Source organism: Myotis myotis, unplaced genomic scaffold (genome assembly GCF_014108235.1).
Source record: "Myotis myotis isolate mMyoMyo1 unplaced genomic scaffold, mMyoMyo1.p scaffold_m19_p_17, whole genome shotgun sequence".
Classification (NCBI taxonomy): Eukaryota; Metazoa; Chordata; class Mammalia; order Chiroptera; family Vespertilionidae; genus Myotis; species Myotis myotis.
Genome location: NW_023416321.1, coordinates 263,077 through 286,446, shown reverse-complemented (window position 1 = coordinate 286,446; position 23,370 = coordinate 263,077). Strand labels below are relative to the sequence as shown.

The window sequence follows — 23,370 nt, the reverse complement described above, 5'->3', positions numbered from 1 at the left end:
GGGAGTGGCTGAAATCCAAGCTGGGGTAGCGACAGGCAGCCGCTGTCCCTAAGCCGGCCCAGCTCTGATCCGCCTCCCACCCGCCCTCTGCTGCCCGCTGGCCATGTAAGAGCTGCCCGGGCCCACGGCCACTGGTCAGAGGCAGCACCCGGGTCCATGACGCTGGCAGGGCCTGAGGGCCGCGGGCCAGCCCAGCCGTGCCAGGCACCTGGGGGCCATCGGGGTTCGTGAACGCAGAGCGCGCCGCCCAGGCTCCTGGCCGGCTGTCCCCGTCCGAGATGCCCACCAACGGCCTCCACCAGGTGCTGAAGATCCAGTTTGGCCTCGTCAACGACACCGACCGCTACCTGACAGCCGAGAGCTTCGGCTTCAAGGTCAACGCCTCGGCGCCCAGCCTCAAGCGGAAGCAGATATGGGTGCTGGAGCCGGACCCCGGCCAGGGCCCCGCCGTGCTGTTCCGCAGCAGCCACCTGGGCCGCTACCTGTCGGCCGAGGAGGATGGGCGTGTGGCCTGCGAGGCGGAGCGGCCGGGCCGCGACTGCCGCTTCCTGGTCCTGCCACAGCCCGACGGGCGCTGGGCGCTGCAGTCGGAGCCACACGGCCGCTTCTTCGGCGGCACCGAGGACCGGCTGTCCTGCTTCGCCACCGCCGTCTCCCCGGCCGAGCTGTGGACCGTGCACCTGGCCATCCACCCCCAGGCCCACCTGCTGAGCGTGAGCCGGCGGCGCTACGTGCACCTGTGCCCGCAGGAGGACGAGATGGCGGCCGACAGCAACACGCCGTGGGGCGTGGACGCGCTCGTCACCCTCGTCTTCCAGAACCGGCGGTACTGCCTCCGGGCCTGTGACAGCCGCTACCTGCGCAGCGACGGCCGCCTGGTCTGGGAGCCCGAGGCCCGCGCCCGCTACACGCTGGAGTTCAAGGCGGGCAAGCTGGCCTTCAAGGACTGCGACGGCCGCTACCTGGCGCCCGTGGGGCCCACGGGCATGCTCAGGGCCGGGCGAAACACGCGGCCGGGCAAGGACGAGCTGTTCGACCTGGAGGAGAGTCACCCGCAGGTGGTGCTGGTGGCTGCCAACCGCCGCTACGTGTCGGTGCGGCAAGGTGAGGCGCCTCCGCGAGAGGGTCACACGGGGGGGGGGGGGGGGGGGCTCGTGTCTGGTGGTGAACACGTGTGTGGTGGTGCACGGGCTGTGGGCCACGTGTGGGGCCCCGTGGAGGGCTGCTGGCTTTGGGGTCAGAAGGAAGGGTCTCTGGCCGGGCCGGCGGGGCTCAGGGGCTGAGCGTCCACCTATGAACCAGGAGGTCAGGGTTCGATTCCCGGTCGGGGCACAGGCCCGGGTTGTGGGCTCCATCCCCAGTGGGGGGCGTGCAGGAGGCAGCCGGTCCATGATTCTCTCTCATCACGGATGTTTCTCTCTCTCCCTCTCCCTTCCTCTCTGAATCAATAAAAATATAGAAAATATATATTTAAAAAACAAGCAAGGGGCTCTGTCTCAAGACAGCTGGGCAGCTGCTGAGAGCCACATGGCAGTGCCCAGCGGGGTGTGGGCAAGGCCCCCTGCCCACTCACCACCCCACTTTCTGAACTTTAAAGGAGGCTGGGGCGGGGCCGCGGCCAGGGCAGGGAGCCAGCAGGACCCGAGTGAGGCAGAGCAGCAGTTCCCATGCCCCCGTGCAGCTGACCTGGGGTCCTTGTCCAGCCCCAGGAGTGGGGAGGAGAGGGAGCCTGGGGTCCTTCCCGTCTGGGGGACGCAGGGAGCAGATGGCCCCTCCCGGCCTGTGCTGGGGGAAGGCACTGTCTGCCTGGTTGGTGCGGCCGGGCCCCAGGCCAGCGGTCTCAGTTGCCCCCCTGGGTTGGGCTCCTGGCTCTGTACACCCAGGAGTGGCTGACACACCCTGACCTGGCACAGTGCCACCCTGTCCAGAGGGCAGAGGCCCAGCATGAGCGCCGGGGAGGGTGCCCACTCTGGCTTTAGGGGCCCTGCCTGTAGTCAGGGCCCTCAGCCCATCCAGTGTGGGGGGCGGGGATCCCGCAAACACCCTAGCACTGGTCCTGGCTCCAGCGGAGGGTGCACAGCCCTGTCCCGCCCACCACAGGCCTGTAGTCCAGCTACCCCGGCATCCGGCCCGGGCCAGGCCCAGGTGCTTGGTTTGTCAGCGAAATGCAGGTTAGAATGCGAAAAAGCTGCTTCTGGGTCAAAGGAGATGGTGGGCACAGCACCTGCGCGTGTCCAGCTGTGAGCAGCCTCGTGGGGCGTGGGAGACGAGGTGGCTGTGCTGGTGGTGAGGGGGCCGAAGTGACAGAGATGGTGCTGGGGGTCCTACCAGCAATTCTGGTGGTGTTGGTGTTAATAGTGATGGTGGCGTTGGTGGTGGGGGGTTGGTAGTGATGGTGGCGTTGGTGGTGGTGGTGATGTTGGTGTTGATGAGGTTGGCAGTGGTGTTGGTTTGGAGATGGTGAGGATGATGGTGGTGAGGAGTGGGCTGTATGGACCATTTTCATTCACTCGCCACCCTTGATCTGAACCCCAGGCAGTGCTGTGGGTAGCCTTGCCCTCCCCTGGGACTCCTGGGAGACCCCACATGTGAGTGGGAGGCTGGGGAGGTGACACAGGTTCAGCCCCTGCCCAGTGGACCCCAGGCCTTGGCTGTGGCACTGGGAAGGGCAGGGACCTCACGGGCCCACATAGCAGCTTAGGGCCGAGATGTAAATAGAGGCCGAGGGGGATGCAGATTACCTGCTGATTAGCCAGGGCCTGGCTCCTGGGCTGTGGTCGGAGGTGTGTGGGCTCCACTTCCCATGTGGCCCTGGGGCAGAGCTCCCAGACCCTGGAGAGGTGCCTTCTAAACCCTCTCAGGTTCTTGATGAGCCGCTCTGGCTTCGGGGTTGCCCCAGGAGCACGCTTCCCCACGTCTGCTCCCCACCCGCCCAGGGAGAGGCGTGAGGGGCTTCCCATCTCCTCCCTGCAGGGGTCAACGTCTCAGCCAACCAAGACGAAGAGCTGGACCACGAGACCTTCCTGATGCAAACTGACCGGGAGACAAAGAAGTGCACCTTCTATTCCAGCACCGGAGGCTACTGGACCCTGGTCACCCACGGGGGCATCCAGGCCACAGCCACGCAAGTGTGAGGGCACCATCCCCACGTCCACCACCACCTTCACTTCCACCTCCTCCACCTCCATCACCACCTCCCCCACTTCTTCCTCCACCTCCATCACCACCACCTCCATCACCACCTCCCCCATCACCACCTCCCCCACTTCCTCCTCCACCTCCATCACCACCTCCCCCATCACCACCTCCCCCACTTCCTCCTCCACCTCCATCACCACCACCTCCATCACCACCTCCTCCATCACTAGGATATTGTAGCAGCCCAGCCAGGGAGAAATGCCTATTGGGGTGGGGGACAGCTCTTAATGGAATGGGGTGGGCATATCAGTGGAAGGCAAGTGCCTGTCCCTCCCCCTGGGACGCGGTACTGGACTTGAGGGGGCTGGGAGCCCTGGCCCTGAGCCCCGCGTCCTGCCCCTCAGTTCGGCCAGCACCATGTTCGAGGTGGAGTGGCGGGGCCGGCGGGTGGCCCTCAAGGCCAGCAATGGGCGCTACGTGTGCATGAAGAAGAACGGACAGCTGGCGGCCATCAGCGACTTCGTGGGTGAGCGCTCCCCCCTGCTGGGATGCCGGGCTGGGCCCTCTGCCCGGGACAACGCCTGCCCAGGGGCCCTGTGTCCACCATGAGCCCGCCTCCCCTCCCCGAGGGCGGGCGCTGTCCCTGGCACCTGCCACCCCTGCTGGCCCACATCATGGCACCTGTGGGAAGCCCAGGGCGCAGGCCCCTCGCCAGGGCACGTGGGACAGCAGGTCTGGGCCCACGAATCGGAGCGGAGTCTGCTGGGGGAGCCCTTCCACCCGAGCGGCCAGGCCAGGACGGGACGGCTCCCCGCAGGCCAGGACGAGGAGTTCGTCCTCAAGCTCATCAACCGGCCCATCCTGGTGCTGCGCGGCCTGGACGGCTTCGTGTGCCACCGGCGCGGCTCCAACCAGCTGGACACCAACCGCTCCGTCTACGACGTCTTCCACCTGAGCTTCAGCGACGGCGCCTACCAGATCCGAGGTGTGGGCCCGGGCGGGCGGGGCGGGGGCGCGAGGCGGGGCCGAGAGCGCGCGAGGCTGGATTCGGGGAGCCCGAAGGGCGTGGGGGCGCGCGGCCCTGGAGCGCCCCGCCCACGCGCGCTCGCCCGCAGGCCGCGGCGGGTTCTGGCGCACCGGCAGCCACGGCAGCGTGTGCAGCGACGGCGAGCGGCCCGAGGACTTCCTCTTCGAGCTCCGCGAGCGCGGCCGCCTGGCCATCCGCGCCCGGAGCGGCAAGTACCTGCGCGGCGGCGCCTCGGGGCTGCTGCGCGCGGACGCGGACGCGCCTGCGGGGTTCGCACTCTGGGAGTACTGAGCCCTGGGAGTGCTGAGCACGCCCGTGTCCCCATTAAACCGTCTGTCCAGAGGCTGGTGGCTCGAGGCAGCGGCGCGGATGGGCGGGAGGGTCTGCCCTGGGCCCCGCCCTCCTGGTTGCCGTGCGCCGGGCCCTCTCCACCCCTCTCCGGAGCGCAGGGTCTGGGCCTCCTCCGTCCAGGATAAGGGTCCAGCCGGCACCCACCCCATCCTGCACAACCACAGCTCGGGGTCTCCTCTTGTCCCCAAACCCCGGGAAGAAGACGCCCTCGGGTCTGAGGCCACTGGGTGGCCAAGACAGGCAGGCCAGTGAGGGGTCGGGGGTGAGTGTGTCCCCAGCATCACTGCACCCAGGCTGCGCAGGGTCTTGGGGATCCTGGAAACATCTGATGGACAAGTGACACCCACCCTCGCTCAGTTCCGGAAGCTCCCTCATTGCCACCCAGTCACCCCCAACCCAGGAAAGGGGCTCTGGGGCCAAGCCCATCCCACCTGTGCAGAAACCCCCACCTGCCTCGCCCCGCACCTGGCTGCCCTGTGGCCCAGGGGTGTGACCACGCCCACCTGTGTGCCCCCCACAGCAACTGCTGCCCAGAGCCCCCAGCTCACAAGGACACCCCCCCCCCCCCTCAGCCTTTGCCTGGGTGACCTGGGACTTCCGAGGTGGGTGCAGGTGGGAGGCTTGCCCCTGGGGTTGGTCAGGACCTTAAGGATGGGCGATGGGGGGTTGGGGGGGCAGCCTGAGCCAAGGCCCAGAGCCCAGAGGGAGGACGAGACCCCAGACAGGTGTCTTCACCTGGCAGATGCTCTCGCTGCCCTTCCCCTGGGGCACGGGGTGCAGAGTGGGTGCCGGGAAGTCAGACACATGGCCAGGGAGAAGGGAAGGACAGGGCGGGCTGGGAGGAGTCCTGGGACAGAGGACCTGCTATGTCACCCCCAGGCCCTACCCAAGGACCCCCTGGCCCACTTCCCATTAGGCCCGTTAACTGAGGGAGGGACAGACTGTGCCCAGCTGCAGCCTGTGCTGCCCCCTGGTGGTGCTGGGAGGAGGCTGGGAAGGTGGTGCTAGGCCCGGGATCCCTGTGCCACCCGCCTCGGCCGTGGACACCATAGAGGGGGCCGACGGCCTGGCTCCCCTGGGAGGAGGCTGGGGCAGGGCCTCACAGCCACTCGAGTGGAGGCCACAGTGGCCCAGGCCGGGGAGGGCTCGGTGCAGGTGGCTCCGGAGCAGCGTCACGCTGTACTTCCTGGCTGTGCGGCCGCACCCACCCTGCACCTGCGCCTGCCCGGGTGGTCCTGAGCGCAGGTCGTGTTCACGAGCTCACACGTCACAGCCGGGCTGAGCCCGCCCTGTGGCTTGTGCCCATTTGTCCCGAGTGTCCTGCCTCTTCTCAGACGTGTTTTCTCCCCTTTATCCCACGTGTAGCTTGATCTCAACCCCAGGGCACAAAGAGGCCAGGGCCGGGCTCACCGGGTGCGGGACGAGGGGTGCCAGGACCCGGGTCAGAGCCCCACCCAACGTGGGGGGGGGGGGGTAACAAAGGGGCGGAGTCGAGGGCTCACAGGAAGGCGTGTTGTGGCAGCAGCGGGGCCCTTGGCCCCACAGAGAAGCACCAAGTGACATCCGGAGTCACCTCCCCACGGAGCATGCCCGCACCCGCCGGGCACCCCCACAGCCTGGGAGTCACCTCCCCACGGAGCATGCCCGCACCCGCCGGGCCCCCCCACAGCCCGGGAGTACAGAGCAGGGCACTGGGCGGCCCCAGCCACAGGCGCCGGGTGACGGGTGTCCAGGCGACTGGCCACCTAGGAGCACCCCCAGTCTTTGTGCTTTGGTCACAGGGAGCCCCCCGGGGACTCCAGCGGTGCCGGAGCAGGGCCAAGGCTCCCGGGTGGGCGACGAGGCAGGTGGACGGGCAGTGCCCCCAGGAACAGCGACAGCCAGGCGGTCCCGCCCAGCCTGGTCCCGAGCCGGCTCCGTGGCTTCCGATAGCCGCCCAGGCAACGCCGCTCCTGCGCTGGGCCGGCCCTCGTCCTGTGCTGGACGTGAGTGGAGGGGACGGCGCTGACCCAGCCCCCGCGTCTGGGGAGGCTGCCAGCAGAGAAGGCTGAGGGCGAGCCCACGGCAGCTGTGGAGGGAGAGGATGGATGGGCCGAGGCCCTGAACCCAGGACAGGACAGGACAGGCTTGGGGGGGGGGGGGGGGGGCGGCCAGCAGAGGCAGGGCAAGCGTCCAGCTCGGCTACCCTGAGAAGGCGCTCTCTGACCCCTTCTCCGAGCACGTCCAGAGGCCAGGTGGCCATCGGGCAGGTGTCTGCGCCCTGCTGTCGGCAGCCAAGCCCGCCCTGGCCTTCCACAGCCACACGCAGCCGGCACCTGCGCCAGCTCAGGAGCGGGAAGCAGCCTTGGGGGGGGGGGCGGGGCGAGGGGCGGGGCCCACCTCTCACAGCAGGAGGAGGCGGGGGCTGCGGAGCTGCTGGTACACCTGCAGGAGACGCTCGGCGGTGGCCTGGGAGCTGGCCTCGTCCTCTGTGCACAGCCGGTCCCGCAGGGCCTGCACCTCCCGCAGCAGCGTCTGCAATGGGGGGGGGGCGGTGAGTGACAACAGCTAGGCCCCCACGCTCCTGCCTGCCTGCCCCCCGGTCACCCACAAACCCCACTGGAGACGTGGGGGGCAGCCCAGGAAAACTCCTCTGTGGCCTCTAAGTGTGGGACAAGCTGCCTCAGGACAGGAGGGCACAGCTGGGCTGGAGGGGGACCAGCCCCCAGGTGACAGGTCGGAGCCGGGCAGGGCAGGAGGCCCGAGCCCACTCTGCCTCTGCGGGTCCTGAGGGCTGGGAGGCCCTGCAGGTCACACACTCGCCTGCCCAGAGTCCTCTGGGGCTGGACTGGGGCTCACCTCGTGGTTGGCCTGGATCTGGTGGAGATACTGCACGCGGAGGTCGGGGGGGCTGGAGCCCCGGGCGGCCTGCTCCACCACCATCCTCTGGGGGACACGGGCAGTAAAGAAACCAGCTGCCTCACAGGTGGCAAGAGGGGCGTCTTCCCTTAACTTCCTGGCCAGGCGGGTCCTGGGTGCCCACCAGGGGCCGCCGGAGGGTCAGCAGCAGGCTCCCCACACCCCCCAACCCCCGGCTCACCTGCAAGACACGTGCGCTTGGAGGCAGAGAGGAGGTGGGGACTGGCCTGCCACCCCATCAGGGCGCCCCAGACCCCGGGCGCGTCCCCCAGAGCGGACGCACCTGCATGCGCCCGATGACAGCGTGGTGGGCCCTGCACATGTTGGCCAGCGACGAGCTCTCCACCTGGATCTCCACGGCCTGGACGGGCCCCGCCGGGCACAGGTCGGCCACCGCCACCTGCAGCACAGGAGAGGCCTCGTGCCAGCTCTGGGCCGGTGGGCCCCCACCCTCCTGGGCAAAGCTGGTCTCTGCCCACTGGCAACTCCCCTCAAGAACCGGCCAGCGACCAACAGCGTCTGCTCCCCGCTGGGGAAGAACCTGCTCCTGGGGCACTCGCTCTAGAACGAGGTGACGGCCGTGGCCTTGCCTGACACCCGCACGGCCCACACGGGACAACCCAGGCCACCAGGGCACCCAGCGAGGCGGCTTCCCCGGAGACAGGAGGGCCGGCTCTGCTTGCCTCGTGGACGATGAGGCGGATCTCGGTGCCGTCCGGGGCCACGGCCTGGACAGAGGTCAGGGCTCGGGCCCGCACAGCGTCCACGGCGGCGTTCTGGGCCAGCAGCCACTGCAGGGTGGCACAGCACAGGGACACGCCTGAGGGACAGAGGTGCCGGCCGTGAGTGTGGACGTGCCCTGGGGCAGTGAGGAGCCCACGTCCACAGCCTGTGTCCACGGGGCCCCGAGGCCAGAGCCAAGTCCCCAGCGCCACCAACCTGAGTAGCTGTCCCCCAGGGCCGCTCTGAGCAGCTCTGCCGACGCCCGGATGGCGGCCACGGACGGCGGCAGGTACTTGGCGCGCAGGGACTCGGGTCGCACTGGCTCGCTGCCCGGCCGCCAGCAGGTTTCCAGGAAGGTGCCCACGGGGTCGCCGGGAGGGTGGCAGGGTGCGGGGGCCTGCACGGGGGGCGCAGCCAGGCCCGGGAAGCGCAGGCCCTGCAGCATGTCCACTGTGTGCTCGCTCAGGGGCAGGCAGATACCCCCCTGCTCCGGCAGGACATCGGGGGGGCACCCGTCCAAGGAGGGGTCCTTGAAAGGGTCCGTGGGGGCCAGGGCCCCGCCCACGACCTCCCTGAGGCTGAGGAAGAGCGCACAGGACACGGTCACGGGCAGGTCTAGCGCGCCGTCCGCCCCGGGGCCCAGGAGCAGCGTCACCTCCCGCCGATCGCCGGGGCCCAGCTGGTCCACGGGGACGGTGTAGGTCACGGCCGAGCCCGAGTCCGAGCCGTGGGAGCCGGGCAGCACCTGGACGCACAAGGCCCAGCCGCGGTCCAGGCGGAAGCCGCTGCTGTTTTCCAACAGGCAGGTGGCGGTCAGCACGTCCTGCAGCTCCCGGCGGCTCCAGGCCGTGGTCGTGGTGCATGAGACGGGCCGGGCGCCCTCCCGGCTGGCCAGCAGGGCACAGCTCACGTTCATGGCCTCGTTCAGGCACGTCAGGGCCCTGTTGCGCTGGTCCACGGCCTTCTTCAGGGAGGACACTCTGGGGAGGGCCGATGGGCACCAGGGAGGAGCGGGGAGCGGGGTGCAGGGTCAGAAGGGACCAGGACTCTGTTCCGACAACCAATCGCCGAGCCCCCGCCTCCTCAGGAAGCAACTTGCTTGTCCCACCCACGCTGTCCCGTCGTCTGGGCCTTGCCCACCAGGCCAGGGAGCCTGCCACCCCCCTAGGGAGGCCCAGCACTATGGACGGGCCCTGGTCCACAAGGGTCCGCAGCCTAGGGACGCGCTGGGGGGCACAGGAGGGCAGGTGAGGGCTCAGCCAGAGGAAGGCTGCTGGTGGCCTCACTGAGCACGGAGTGGAGGGGTCTCCCACATCCCCTCCAGGGAAGAGGGGGGCAGTCTGAGAACACGGTGGGGGAGGAAGCCCCCTTTTCAGGTAGCTCTACATCTGGGGCTCTCGCTGGGACCACTGGCCACACGAGGCCGCCTCCCACGGATACAAGCCTCTGCTCACCTCTCAGAGACGGTGCTGATCCCACAGAGCAGGTCCTTGATCTTCCGGCCCGTGTCCGCCGCGGTCACCCGGGTGGGCTGAGCGGGCTCACGGCTCAGGTCCAAGCAGCAGGTCATCAGGCGGCCTTTGGCCGACAGGGCCAGGAGCTCGGTGCCCCCTGCAGATGGACACGGGCCGGGCTCAGTCAGCAGGAGAGGGCGGCTGCTGGGGCAGCTCCCCCAGACCCCAGACAAGCGCCGGCAGGAAGCCAGCACCAAATGAGGACCCAGGACGACTGGAGAGCCGGGCACGCGCCAGGGCCTGACAGAGCTGCCCGTGTTCACGTGCACACATTGCACAGGGCCCGCCCCAGGAGGGAGGTTGGCACCACGGAGGTGGCAGCGCGGGGGCACAGGGCATGTGGACCGGACTACACGGGGCCAAACCAGGACCCTCCTGGTCACCATGTCTGTCGGGCTCCCCTGTGGCCCGCTTTCCCTGCGTGGACAGTGGCCTTTCCCTGTCAAAGCGTCTCTTTCACGTTAGAACGCTGCGTGCCAGGCCTCAGGCCCACACGTGGGCCACCAAACAGGAACACGCCAGGGCAGACCGCTGTCCCCCAACACGGGACAGAACCCGTGCAGAGCGGGCTCACCGGCGGCCACTCGGTGAGCGGAGGGGAAACGTCAAGGCCAACTCGCCCCTGACTGCCCGCAAGGCTGGACCTGGTCACCAGGCAGAGCGGCACCTCCCACTCCTAACCCCCGGACGCACGGGCAGCCGCTGACGCCGAGAAAGGACCGTTCCCACGAGGCTGCCTGGCAGGAGGAGCCGCCTGCAGGGTCCCAGCAGCCGGGGGCGGGCAGGGAGGGAAGGGCCGGCTCCCGGGGAGAAGCCTGCCACGGGGGGCCCATCCCCCAGGCTCCGGTGTTCGGGTCCCCACAGTGCTCATACCTGCAGGCGACCTAGATGACACGGAGAGGGTGACGACGCTGCAGACACCCAGGCTGGTGGGACACAGCAGAGGGGGCAGGCCTCCCGGGCCGTCGGACTGCACGGGGTCCTCGGGGGGGCCCCCTCGAGCCAGGTCCACCACGCAGAGGCCGGAGGGGGTGCTGTGGTAGACGTGGCTGTCCCCGCTGCAGGCTGCACAGAGCACGGGCCCCGGCAGGCAGTACTCACGCAGCTCTGGCACCAGACTCCCTGCCTCGTCCCAGCTGGCCTTGATGGCCAGGGTCCGGCCGTGGTGACCGAGCGCCACCAGGCAGTCCAAGTCCGCGTCCTCTGGGCCCTCAGCCGAGGGCTCCGTCCTCAAGGCCCCGATGAAGGCGACGGGCTCTTCCAGGTGATGGAGGATCCTGACAAGGGCCTTGGGGTCCCCAGGGGCCGACCGGGAGGTGACCAGGGTCTTCAGGACCACAGAGCAGAGCTGGCCGTCGGGGAGACCACAGAGGATCACGGGCGATTCCAGGACGGCGGCGTCGGCTCCAAAGAGGAGCCCGAAGAGGGGCCCCTCCAGTGTGAAGGCCCTGGGGCCCTGTGGGGGGCTGTGCCGAGCCCTGGAGCTGGGTAGGGACACACAGCACAGCACCGGGCGGAAGTGGGGGGCTTGGGATTTCCCCGGGCTCCCCGCTGGGGGCGTGTGGGTAGACAGCTCCACCTCCCCGATCTGGCCTCTGGGCCCGGGGTCCGCCCCCGGACTCGGACACTCAAACAGCTGCACCTTCCACTGGGCGGGGCCCTGCGCCAGGGCGATGAGCAGGTCGCCCAGCACCGTGAACGCGCACAGCGTGGCGTCGGGGAGCACACAGGTGTCTGGGTCCACGGGGGTCACGGGGGAGGCGGCCTCGCTGTCCTCGTCCCCATCACTCTGGCTCACAGACCTTGGGGAACACAGGGAAGCGTCACCGCCGAGATGCACGTGTTGTCTCCATGGCAACCTGCCACAGCGACCCCTCCTTACCTGCGGGCCTGGTCCAGAGACAAGCAATAGATGCCCCTCCGCGCGCACAGGACGAGGAGCGCCCGGCGAAGGGCCAGCGCCTCCAGGTGCCACACCTGCCCCGGGAACCTGTACACCGCCTGGCCGGCGGGGCGGGAGGGCGGAGGCTCCAGCTCCGAACCAGCTCCTCGGGCGCGCCCCCCGCCCCCGCCCCCGCCGACCCGGGACCCCGCCCCCGCGGCTCACGGTCAGCTGCCGCGCCTCCCGGTCGTAGACGTAGACCAGCTCCCTCCCGGCGGCCAGGAAGACCTCCGCGCCGAGGTGCAGCACGCGGGGCCCGCCCGCCGTCAGGCCCCCGGCCGGGCAGCTGAAGCCCGCCAGGTAGTGCACGCGCGGCGCCAGGCCGGCCATAGTGCGGGCCCGCCGCCCGGGAGGCGCGGGAGCGCGGGGGAGGCCGGCGGAGGCGGCGGCGGGGGCGCTGTACGGCCGCCCACGTTGCGGCGCGGCCTCCGCCGTAAAACGGCGCGGCGGGGGCGTGGCCAAGCGGGGCGGGGGCGTGGCCAATACAGGGGCGGGTCCGGGTCCAGGGGACACCGAGCAGCTTGGCAAACGCGGGAAACCTCGCGGCCTGTCCTCGCCCGCCCCGCCGGTCCTCTGCGCAGCCGGAGGCGCTTCTTGGGGTGCCCTGCGGGCCCGCCGCACTCCCCTCGCCCGCGCAGGGCCACGCGGTCTGGCACCAAGCCCGCCCCCCTCGCGCGCCCTGGAGCCAGGCCAGCGCCCTCCCGGGCTCCACTCCTCCAGCCATTTGCTGGGGTTTGGGAGCGCCTGGATGCTGCGGAGCGGGAGCGGGCGGGCCGTGCCGCTCCTGCTGCTTCCACAGCCAGAGGCCCTGGGCCTAGGGGTGGGTCCCATCCCTCTGACCTGCTGAGCCAGACGTGGACAGACGTGCCCCCTCCGTGCCTGGACACGAACCGGGTGTGGGTGTGTTGGTTTGCATGGACAGTGGGGTAAGCCAGAGGAATTCTGGGCTGGGGGCAGGGCCGTAGAGAAAATGAGGGGGGTCACCAGCCATCATGCCGGGGGTGAGTGGAGGGAGGGCAGGCAGCTCTGCCCCCACAGGGCTGCCCTCATCCTCCAGGGCTGGGGAGAAGTGGAGACCGGAGCACCCCTGAAGGTGCCTGCAGGCTACACCCCTCTCCTCTAAGCCAGTGGGCCCAGCCAGCCTGGCTCAGTGGTTGAGTGTTGACCTATGAACCAGGAGGTCACAGTTTGATCCCCGCTCAGGGCACAGGCCCAGGTTGCGGGCTCGATCCCCAGTGTGGGGCGTGCAAGAGGCAGCCGACCCATGATTCTCTCATGATTGATGTTTCTATCCCTCTCCCCCTTTCTCTCTAAAATAAAACTATATATTTTTTAAAAAGCCAATGGGACAGTCTCCAAGGCCACCCCTGAGGGGCATGCGGGGCCATGGCAGGCATGGCATGCTGAAGGGGCCAGCTGCCAGGTGTTCTCTGGCTTGGCGTTAAGCTGGCACCAGGGAGGCTGGTGATCCTGCCAAGACAGAACCAGCAGCAGCAAACGTTCTCACTGCCCTTGAGGTGGAGGCGGGCACTCAACCCCGGGCAGCAGCCAGCCACTGTCCTCCTCTCTGGTGCTGGGTGGACAGTGGGAGCGTGGCATTGGCAGTGCTTGCCCCCTTGTATGCTGGATGCTGGGAGGCGGCCACCAGGCACAAGGAAGACCTTCCCATTGTGCCATGCTCCTTTCTAGCCACGTCCCATTCTAAAGCCTCCCCCCCCCACCCCCCCCCCCCCACGTGTTCTGAGCTGCCCTGCTCAGCAAACTTGCAAGTTTTCCCACAGTTAAGTGGGCGGCCCCGGCCCACTACCTTCTGCTCGGCTAGCTGGCTCCTGGCCCCGGCCCGGGCTGGCTGCACCTGTGACCGAGGACTGATGAGCATCACCTGCCCGTCCAAACGCCGAGGGGGCCTGGAGTGCTGATCGTGGAGGCCGGGCACGAGCAAAGGGCTATGGTCGGCTCAGACCCGAGGAGGGCAGAGGGGCCTCCCTGATCCCGGCCGGAAGCCTGGCAGCCAGTGGTCTGTGCCAAATCTGGAGGCAGGGTCACCTTCCTAAGGACAGATCACGGCCCCAGACGCGGGGGGGCTTCAGGCTGTGCCAGGCGCTGCTCAGAGGCAGCACAGCCGTGATGGGGTGCACGTGCAGGGTAGGAGAGCGGCCCTGAGATTGTTGCCAAGTAGTGCACTCCACCTGCTGGATCACTTGGGAGAGGTCCGAGAACCTTCCTCCTTCCAGAACCAAGCTCAGCGGCCACACCTGGGCGTGGGAGCTGGTGCGAGCCATGCTGGTGATAGCCTGCCTCAGGGAGGGGGTCTGGTGTCTATGTGCCTGTTCCAGGAGCAGTCACCGAGTGTGCGGTGCACGAAGGCTGCCACCAAACCCAGAGGGCAGGTCGCTCAGGCCAGCAGCGTGTCCCTCTGGCCTTGTTCCCTGCAGCTGAGGGGCTCCTGGGCTGCCCCCTTCACCTGCTGCCTGGCCACACGCACCTGTCCCAGCACGCAGGCCCAGGAGTGACACCTGGGTGACGGTCAGGAAGGGCACCCAGGGAGGCCAGGCTCCCCTCTCCCTCCCCCACCTCCCACCTGCTGGGAGCAGAGCCCTGGAGCCTGGCAGGGCAGAGGTCCCTACCCTCCAGTGGTGCCCACCTGACACGGCTAGTGAGCTGGCCCTGCGGACAGGGAAAGCGCGTGGCAGGGCTGTGGGAGCACCGAGGGGGAGGCGGGCCGGCAGCCGGCGGAGTTCACTCCGTCACCCTCCGCTGTGGGGCCTGGTAGCAGAGAGGGTTGTGCTCACACGAGGGCAGGTGGACGCTGGGGGCTGGGCCCTCCCTGTGCAGGAGGAGGTGGCTGAGCTGCCTGAGCTCTGACTCTTTGGACAATAAAAGAAAGTGCATTCCTGAACAAAGAGCGACTCAAAACCAGGAGAGAATCACAACGCTTTTTCTTTCGCTAAAAGACACAGAACAGGTGGATTCCGGATGCCAGGCTGAGTGAGAATGCTGGTGAGACGCTAGCTGGGCAGGCGGAGGCCCTGGGGCGGCGAGGTCTGAGCGCGGGCGGGCGTGGGCCCACCTGCAGCCTCCATCTGGCCACAGGGACCACAGGCCAGGGCTGCTGGGAGGGCGACCGACGGTCTGTGCAGGTGGCTGTGCTCTGGGCGGCTACTCTGCCCCTCCTGCCCCCGGACCAGCCCTCTGCCCCGGCCGGACCCCTGATCAGCCCCCGCCAGACGAGCAGATGAGTCTGTGCGGTGCACCTGGAGGTGCCAGACAGGGCTGTTCCCACCGCAGCCAACATCGAGCGCCTTCCTTGCACTGGGAGGTGGGGAGGGCCCCCAGGCTGGCCCCCCAGGGCAGATGTGGGGTTCCTAAGCAGCTGTGCCTGGGCTGGCCTCCCCAGTGGGTGCAGAGCAGCTCAGTCAGCAGCTCTTATTAAGGCAAAGAGGCATCAGTGCCCGCAGGATCCTGGGCAGGGCCCGGCCACAGCCCAGCCAGAGGATGTGCGGGGACCCCACAGCACACGTGGGATGGCCAGACCTCGCACCATCGGCAGCCTTCCAGTGCCCTTGGCAGACCCACGTGGTTTCACAACAGGCCAGGCCCCTCCCTCCCCCAGGCCTGTCTCAATGGCCAGAGCCGGGCGAGGGCCCAGGAAGGAACTGTATGTGGGCAAAGGGGACCAGAGCTTCCAGTCCTGGGCAACCTAGTCAGCTGTCTCACTGATGCCCGGCTGTGCCCCTGCTCAGAGGGCCGGGTCTCCGCTGCCGCAGCCGGGCACCCACCAGAAGTCTCAGGCACTAAGGTTTACTTCCAAGAACTGACTGTGGGTCCCCGTCCGCACTCACCACCCTGCACACTCCCACAGGGACTCCCTGGAGGGAAGGAAGTGGAAACTAGTCTCTCTCACTCCCCTTTTATGCAGTTTTTATCTTTAAAAAAATAAATAAAAGTCTTCTGGGCAGGAATTGCTGATAACTGTTATTACGACCAATGCCAACTTTCAATCCCACCTGGAGGTTGGGTGAGAGCGGGAGAAGGGGTGGGCAGCAAAGTGACCTGCGGACCAAGCAGAAGGGAGGCCGCGAGCCCGTGGCCACTTGCGTTTCCACCAGACAATGGCTCCCGGGCGGGGGAGAAGTGGCCCCCACACCAGGGTCTGCCCAGAGAACAGGCTACAGAGGCCAGCAAGAGCCCAGCCACGACCGGGGGAAGGGGGGGCAAGAGCAAACAGCGTCCAGAGAGGACGGGGGAGGCTGGCAGCAAGCACGCCCTCCCCTGCAGGCGGCGCTGTCGGGGCGCCGGTCTTCCCGCGGAGAGGCGTCCGAGGCACCTGCCCCTCTGCTGGGAGGGGCTCCATCTTCCAGGAAAGCTGGTGCCGAGGCTTCGTGGGGGAGACCCCGGGGCAGTCCCCCGCCCTCCATGAAGAGTGGCCGTCTCCACGTCCAGCTTCAGAGCGGGCGGGGGCCCAGTCCTGCCAGCAGGGCCGAAGCCCTAGGTCCTGGGGAGGCTGCACATCTCGCAGTGGCCGGTGCCCGGCTGGTTCATGAAGGTGCAGTGCTCACAGGCCCACATGGCGGCTGCGGCAGCATGCGAGGAGCCGCCGACGGCTCCGTACTCCTGGAGGCCCGGAAGCTGCACCCCAACAGTGCCTGCAGAGGGGAGAAGCGGCTTGTCATTCTCACAGGGAGGACGTCCCACCGGCTAAGCTCGACCTCACTGCCCATCGGAGTCCATGTGGACCCCGAGCAGCTGCTCCAGAGTCTGGAAAGCTGAGCAGCTCACCACGCGCACTCACAGCCCGAGAGCCGTGCGCCCAGCAGAGGCCCCTGCGCCCGGTGGCCGCCACACAGTCAGCACGTGTCTGCGGCCAGGCTGCGGGGGCCTCAGGAGCTGGGAGCGCTGGTCCCGGGAGCCTGAGGGGTGTCCTGGGATGAAGAGAGGGAGCACTTACTGCAGAGCTGCTCAATGGTGGCCCACTGCTCCGACTTCTTCCAGGTCTGGGCGAGCTCCTCGTTCCGGGTCCGCACGGCCTCCAGCAGCAAGCTGATGCTGTCCTGCAAAGCCAACAGGAGGGTCCATGCGCGGCCTGCGGTGGACGGCTCCTACCTGTCGGCTTCTCCCCCAGCATCACACGCTTGGGAAGGGATGCGGAACCCTCACAGGCCGTCACTTTGAAACACACTGCCACACACTCCCGTGTAGGCACAAGTGCCAAACTGAGCCAGCACTTACATTCCTCCCATGCGCCGTGCTGCCACTGAGCCATCTGTCAGCACCCAGATGACAGGCTCCTGGGCTGAGGTGGACAGGCAGGAGTCAAGGTCCTGCGTCCACCCCCCTCCTCAGGTCCCTTACCTTCTCAATCCCGCCTTCCAATACACACCACAGCCCAGGCCCCCAGGGCCAAAGGGCAGAGAATTAAACTGCTTTATAGGAGAGAGCGGGGCGCGGTCCCTGCAGAAAGTGATGCCTGGCAGTGACGCAGACGGTCCCTGCTGCCCCGCAGGAGCCCTGACGGGGAGGGCCCGGCCCGGCCCTGCACCACCCCTCCCACCGGATGGCGGCAGCTGATCCTGGGCCCGGAGCTGCACCTCTCTGGGTGTCTCGGTGCCTGGTGTGAAATGGCAGACAAAGCCAGTAAAATACAAGAGCAGCCACAGGCCAGCCGACAGAAAAGCCTGGGCTTCTTGGGGGGCCCCTCTGCTGCATCCGTTTCCTGGGGGAACACGCTGAGTCAGCATCAGAGGCTGGAGAAACCGCCCCTTCTCTCGTGCTTCCTGGGGCCTTGGGCAGAAAGGCCACCCACACCCGGTGCCGCGGGGGCTCCTGGCGGGACGCTGCCCGCACCCAGGCCCGCCCGGCTGAGTGCCTGCGCGGGGCACTCGCCCTCTCCTCGCCATCCATGTCCCACAGGTGCCAAATGCAGCTGTGTGGGGCCTGGGTGCCCGCCCAACGCCCGCTGACGGCCAGAGCAGCTGGCTCGGGAGGGAAGACGGGGAAGGAGGGCTGTGGCTCTGGAGCTGCCAGGACAGGGCTCACCCGGGGACCGAGCTAACCGCCCTCCGTCCCTCGTGGCTCGCTCACACCAAGCGGACAGCCCCACCTGGACGCCTCTGTAGGCAGACACCGAGGGCGAGTCACCTCTCCATCAACAAGCACAGGGCGCAGGGGTCTGGCCCGCCTGCTCCAGCGGTAGAGGAAGAGGAAGAGGAAGAGGGTGCCCTGTGCCCAGCCCCCAGCTCACGGCACACTCGCTCCCCACCTGCAGAGGCATGACTTCATTGGTGACCAGGAAGAGCAGGAGGTGGAAATCCGAGATGGTGTCCAAGAACATGGCGGAGGTATTCTGCGACAGGTAGGTGGCCAAACTGTGGAAGTCCTGGACCGGAGGGCGGAGGGGAGACAGGAACATGCATCGTTCCGGCCCGGAAGCCCTCCCTCCTGAGGCCTCCTGAGGGCTTCCAGGCTGACAGACGTCCCTCTCCCCCTGCCTGTCCACTGCCGGACCAGGACGCTGGCCCTACACAAACGGGCAGCAGGTACTTCAAATTCGGTTTCTAAAGTCAAGAGCTTACCTGTGTTTCCCCTAACACGTCCCGGTTTTCAATAGGAAATGGATTTTGTGAAATAGAAAAAGTATAAACTGGATCCTTGGGGAAAGTTGTCGTGATCTAAGGAACAGAAAGACAAACCCGCGTCAGTGAACTGTGTGAACGGTGTGGGCGCCCCTCTGGACAAAGCAGCCCGAGCCTCAAGCACTCACAGAGCCAGAGGCCTCCCTGCCCACGAGGACGGGCACCACTGGGCCACCCTGAGCGGAACTCCGAACCTGACCCTGGGAAGCGCGCTGAGAACCGTTTCCAGGAGCTTCCAAGACGGCCCCGCCCCCAGGCAGCTGCTGTCTGCCGCCTTGGATACAACGCAGCCCCCCTGGGTCAGCCGGGGGCGGCTTCCATCCGATGAGCCTCCCGCCCCCCGATGCTCTCCGTGGCCCTGGACGACCTCAAGGGTGAACCACGGGCACAGCCCGGAGGCCGAGGAGGCACCTCAGGAGCAGACTCTGTTCCATCTCTGGGTCTGAGGGCCTGCAGAGCAGCCTGAGGGTCGGAGAGCCGCGCGAGCCCTGAAGTCCATGGGCTGCTCCAGAGTCAGGGCGGGAAGGGAATCGGGGCCTGAGATGGGGCACAGCTCCCTGTTGTCCCCCCAGAACAGCTGGAGTCAAGAGCCTGTGTCCAAAGGGAGCCACGCCCTCGTTCGGCTCAGACGTGCTCTGGTGATGACGAGGGCACGTGAAACCCAGCGGTGGTGCCCACGGGAGCCGCGTGGCCATGCCTGCCTGTCCCTTCCGGTGGCCACAGCATTCCCTCCACAGTTCAGCACCAGCGGCAGCAGCCTGTGGGCCAGACTCAGGGCAGCTCTTCTGGGTCCTCGGGCTGTTTCTAAAAGGTCAGGGGGGGGGGGGGGGGCAGCAATGGGCTGTGCTGTGCCTCGCTGACCAGACGGGCGGGTCACGGCGGAGGGCGTGGACCCGAGCCACTGGTCCGTCCCAGCGGTGTGGCTTGTGGGCCACACAACCTCAGCCTCTCTGCTCATCTGTCAAATGAGGCTGACCCGGCGCCTGCACCTAAGATTGCTCAGAGGATTAAATGCTCAGACACGTCAAGCCCTCAGGATGGCCACACACATACACGGGACTCAGTTTTAGCCGCTGTCACGGTTCGAAAGACGATGGCAGGGCAGCCCATGCTGCTGAGACAAAGCCCGTGGACAGCTCGGTCCCTCCCTTTGGGAAGCAGAGCACCTGCTAGTGAGTGAGAGTGGAGCGAAGGGAAGTGCTTGTTTGACGTGCACTTGCCCTGGAGAGCCCAGGACTAATCAGGGTGCCCAGGGGGCGGGCACAGGCCCCAGGTACCGGGTCCTCTGCTTCAACCCTCTCCCTCCCGGCCCTTCTCGGGGCCGACTGCCCGATGCGTGGGCCCCTCCGACAACCTCCACAGGAGCCTGGAACATCGGCCCAGTCACAAGGTTTCAGACACCAGATGGCCCTCGTCAGGCCTGGACCTGGGGGGCGAGGAGCTAGTACTTGTCTGGCACCTGCTGCCTGGGAACTTCTTCCACAGGAACTGGGGTGTCACAGGGACCGTGCTCCCTCCTCTACCAAACACAACCGGAACCATGCACGAGGCAAGAACTCAGGGCAGGCGGGCAGGTGGGCGGCCTCTGGGGGAGACCTTAGGAAGCTGCTTCACAGCGCCGACTCCGCCTGAGAGTGTATCCGCGATCTGTCTGCCTCTGCGTCACACCCAGGTGGTCTGAACCCAGATGCCTGTGGCCTGAGTAATCGCTATGTTCTTGGGAGCTGTCGACTGGATGCAGCACTGACGGGTGAGCTCCTGGGCCCGCCCTCCAACGCCAGGCCTGCCTCACATGCCATCCCAAGCCCAGCACAGCCCCACAGGTCCCAGCAGTCAGAGCACTGCCTGCTGCTGTCGGGCTATCGTCAGGTCAGTCACCGCCTTGGTCTGTGGCCTCATCTGTGACCTGAGCCTGAGGCCAGAGCAGAGCTGAGACCCTGGGCAGATGCACGGGAGCAGGTGCCCTCTCGGCTCCTGGAGTTCCACCCAGGAAACCCCACTGCCCCCCACTGGAGGCCATGACGGCTGGTCCCTGAGGACCGGCCGTGGGAGCAGCTGTGACCAGGGCAGCACCTGCACCCGCATGCGCGGACCGGTTGGTGGTCCTTTGTTGCACTTCAGTTTGGGAGAAGTTAACACCTAGTTGTTTTTAAGGGGAAAAAACTAAAAGAAAAAGCCCTTAAAATTGAGGGCTCCTCAGGGAAGCCAGGAGCCCTCCCGGGCCTTGGCCTGCGCCAGCCGCCTTCCCCCCGCAGCCCTGGCTCCAGCGCGCTCCTGGGGCCGGGGGCACACACTTACATCTATGATCAGATACTCCACGGGCAGCGGGCGGGCCAGCTGGGTGATCTCGTTGCCAAACTTGTCTATGTCCTGAAAGGGAAACAACGGTGAGTGGAGGTTTGCTGACCAGCGACCTTTCTCCCCTCGCGAGCTGTCTCCCCTGGTCCATGGTGACAGTTCTTGCTGAGGTGTGTGAAAAGCAGGAAGGAAAGTGAGCCTTTTCCTGCAGGGCCCCGCCTTCCATCCCTAGGAGCTCTTTGTGCCGCCTCCACGGGAACTCGCTGGGCAGAAGGACCCCCGGGGCCACCCCCACGCTCTCACAGCTCAGAAACCCCACTTGATGGAACTGAATACTTACGTGTCTCTAAGAAAATGCGCACATGAGCCACATGCACACAAGGACACAGACACGGAAACCCACCGCCAATCTGTCAGACTCCACACAGTTTTGCTTTGTCAGATGCGGAACATAAAGTTTAATTATGGGGGAAACAGCTAGCATATGGTCATTAATCATAAAATGACAAGTAAACCTGATTTATGTCAAACATGCTGTGTTCAAATGGCTTTGGAAATGAACTCCTGAGACCGAGGCTTCTCACGAGAGGTTGAGGGGCACCACTTGCATGGTGTAGTCACTCACGGAGTCGGAGCAGTTAGACACCGTGCTTCCCACGACGGGGCTTACGGAAAAGTCTCTCTGTCTTAACGCTCTTGGACCCACCTGGGTGCGGGCACGGCCACCCTCCCAGGACGCAGAGCCCTCGGTCAGACCAAGCCCGCTGCCCCCTCCGGCCTCGCTCCTTTTGTTTAGAAACTGAAATTCCTGCTGCAGCTCATCTCGCCTGTATCCACACCTTCCTCATCTTCTCTGTTCACAACCGACAGAGCTGCCAACAAGCACTTGTCCCCCTGAGCTCCACCTAACCAGCTACCTCCACGGAGTATCAGCCCCCGTCAGAGGACACCTTCCTAGAGACCACACACAGCTGTCTGTCTGTGCAGCCCGTGAAGCCGAATGACTCCCCCTCGGCCTGGAGGGGAGGAGGGAGTGCCCTGCGTTGGTTTCCTCGGCGGCCAAGCTGGCCCAGCTCACCGGCTTCCACCGGCAGCCAGAGGAGGGAGCCTGCTGAGGCCCGGGCGCCCCAGAAGCGGCAATTTCTCGATGGAGGAGACCAGGAGGCAGGAGTCAAATCCAATCCAACCAAACCACCGCTTCCAACAATGCACGCTCGCCCTACAAGCCCTAACCTGCAGCGACTCACACGTAACGCGCCCATCGGAACTCATCTTCATATTGAATGAAGCTCCGACCGCAGAAGCAGTCGCAGCACCTGCTCGCTGTGACCCCTCCCGGGGCTCTTGTTAAAGCTGCTCTGTCTAGCTGTTCTCTCTCAAATTCCACTACCCAACCACACCTCTCTGCTCCCCCAGAAGATAGAGGTGCTGCAGGCCCCTCTTCCCTGGGGGAAGAGCAGGCAACGTCCCCCCCGCCCCACCATCTCACAGGCAATCACTTCCACAAGCGTCAGCAATGCCAGTGCAGGAGCTGGAGGAGACGCCTTCGTTCTACGTTAGGCAGCTGCCAAAGTGTCAGCAGTTTTAGCTCCTCCTGAGCAAGACACTAAGTCAAAGATCGTGGTTCCTCCTGCCTCCCTCCCTACCACGGCCACATCTGGACCCAGCGCACCAGCACGGAGAAGCCCAGGGCTCCTGCCTGCATGAGCGTTTAGGACGCCGGGCCTGGTGCTGGGACAGCGGCAAACCCCGCCCATCGGGCACCACCTGCTCTGGAAAAGGCAGGTGAAACCCTGAATGCACTGTTTTTCCCTAAGAACAGCCAAGAGGCAGCACACGGCGTGAGCAGCCTCACCTGCGACCTCACAGGCTGCAGTGGGAAGAAGTTCTCACCAGGGCTCCTCAGACCAACGCTGCAGCACGGCTGCTCACAAGCATGCGTTAAACCTGACCCAGCGCCCAGGACAGTGGCTTCCACGCCCGCCTTCAGTCTCCACCCTCCGGGGCTACAAACACGCAGCTAACAACCCACGGAAACAGCGTGAGACCAAGGCAGGAGCACAGGCCTGCGGGCACATGCCAGCAGCACACAGCGCGACCGGGAAAGCACACTGCCCACCTGGCAGAGTTAAACCACCCACAGCCACCTCAGGGTAATGACGAAATCCCGAAAGCACGTTCTGGACGGTGAAACAGGACAAGGGCGTGGGCTCTGGTGCTGCCCGGAAGCCTGGCCGCACGAGGACGGGCGGGGGTGGGGGGTACGGGGTGCGGTCCTGGAAACCCCACAGGACCCTCGTGTGAATTAAGGGGCAGAAACAGCAAAGGTGCTCGATACAGAAGTGTACCAGCTTCCAACAGCAGCGGTTTGGAAACTTGCTCTTAGAAGGTGTTCTTTAGAACATGTGGGAGTTACAATACGTACATGTAGAAGCCCACAAGACAGGGCTGTGCAGGTGTAACGAAGGTTACTACCCAGCTGACCTGAATATCGGGAGATGACCTGGGTCACCTGGACGCCCAGTGGAACGACAGGAGCCCCTCAAGGCCGTGCTGGCCTGAGACAGATGCTCCTGTGGGCCAGGCTGGGAGCCGCCCGGGGGGGACCGGGAGCCAGTGCTCCCACCTCAGGTGAAACAGGCCAGACCCGCACCACTGTGGCCGGGATGGCCTGGAGCAGGTGCACGAAGCGGTCAGGGGAGTCACATGTGGTGTGTCACAACCACCCAGCTGCAGCCGTGTTAGGGCAGCAACAGAAATTAACACAAGGGCCCAAAACGACACCATCCACCCACAGACCCAGCAGCTCAACAAACCCGACAGGACACACGTGCCAGGGCCCGGGCA

General features: G+C 66.4%; 3 protein-coding genes across 6 annotated transcripts in view; 1 reads left to right on the top strand and 2 right to left on the bottom strand.

Annotated features, from left to right (window-relative positions):
* Nucleotides 1–251: 251 nt before the first annotated feature.
* FSCN2 (fascin actin-bundling protein 2, retinal) lies at nt 252–4,456 on the top strand. Of its 2 annotated transcripts, none has more exons than XM_036341388.1 (5): nt 252–1,104; nt 2,974–3,130; nt 3,543–3,664; nt 3,956–4,123; nt 4,254–4,456. In XM_036341388.1, the coding sequence occupies exons 1-5, from the start codon at nt 279–281 to the stop codon at nt 4,454–4,456; spliced, it is 1,476 nt and encodes a 491-aa protein (XP_036197281.1). In that variant the 5' UTR covers nt 252–278. The 2 variants fall into 2 exon arrangements, with proteins under 2 accessions (XP_036197281.1, XP_036197280.1); XM_036341387.1 differs by having other exon boundaries at nt 3,543–3,698; nt 3,924–4,123.
* Nucleotides 4,457–6,014: 1,558 nt separating this feature from the next.
* FAAP100 (FA core complex associated protein 100) lies at nt 6,015–12,015 on the bottom strand. The gene is made up of 10 exons (XM_036341386.1): nt 11,759–12,015; nt 11,534–11,652; nt 10,525–11,453; nt 9,592–9,748; nt 8,354–9,117; nt 8,098–8,234; nt 7,698–7,814; nt 7,355–7,441; nt 6,896–7,030; nt 6,015–6,584 (listed from the first exon to the last, which is right to left on the bottom strand). Exons 1-9 carry the CDS (start codon nt 11,921–11,923, stop codon nt 6,899–6,901), a joined length of 2,607 nt encoding a protein of 868 aa, XP_036197279.1. The 5' UTR covers nt 11,924–12,015; the 3' UTR covers nt 6,015–6,584; nt 6,896–6,898.
* A 2,500-nt stretch (nt 12,016–14,515) lies between these two features.
* NPLOC4 (NPL4 homolog, ubiquitin recognition factor) overlaps nt 14,516–23,370 on the bottom strand; it is a 29,708-nt gene continuing 20,853 nt past the window's right edge. For all 3 annotated transcript variants that reach the window (XM_036338998.1, XM_036338997.1, XM_036338999.1), the window contains exons 13-17: nt 20,524–20,595; nt 18,166–18,261; nt 17,853–17,969; nt 16,542–16,644; nt 14,516–16,239 (exon numbers count right to left, since the gene is read on the bottom strand). In XM_036338998.1, coding sequence (XP_036194891.1) covers nt 16,082–16,239; nt 16,542–16,644; nt 17,853–17,969; nt 18,166–18,261; nt 20,524–20,595 — 546 coding nt within the window. In that variant the 3' untranslated portion in view covers nt 14,516–16,081. The remainder of the gene's footprint in view (nt 16,240–16,541; nt 16,645–17,852; nt 17,970–18,165; nt 18,262–20,523; nt 20,596–23,370) is intronic.

Bases quoted from the DNA above. Each gene is read 5' to 3' on its own strand.
- FSCN2 (XM_036341387.1), top strand. From the start codon at position 279: ATGCCCACCAACGGCCTCCACCAGGTGCTGAAGATCCAGTTTGGCCTC. The intron at 1,105-2,973 runs GTGAGGCGCCTC...TCCTCCCTGCAG, and splicing joins CTACGTGTCGGTGCGGCAAG to GGGTCAACGTCTCAGCCAAC. The intron at 3,699-3,923 runs GCCCTCTGCCCG...CTTCCACCCGAG, and splicing joins CTGCTGGGATGCCGGGCTGG to CGGCCAGGCCAGGACGGGAC.
- FAAP100 (XM_036341386.1), bottom strand. From the start codon at position 11,923: ATGGCCGGCCTGGCGCCGCGCGTGCACTACCTGGCGGGCTTCAGCTGC. The intron at 9,118-9,591 runs GTGAGCAGAGGC...GGCCCTCCCCAG, and splicing joins ATCAGCACCGTCTCTGAGAG to AGTGTCCTCCCTGAAGAAGG. The intron at 8,235-8,353 runs GTTGGTGGCGCT...TCTGTCCCTCAG, and splicing joins CCTGGGGGACAGCTACTCAG to GCGTGTCCCTGTGCTGTGCC.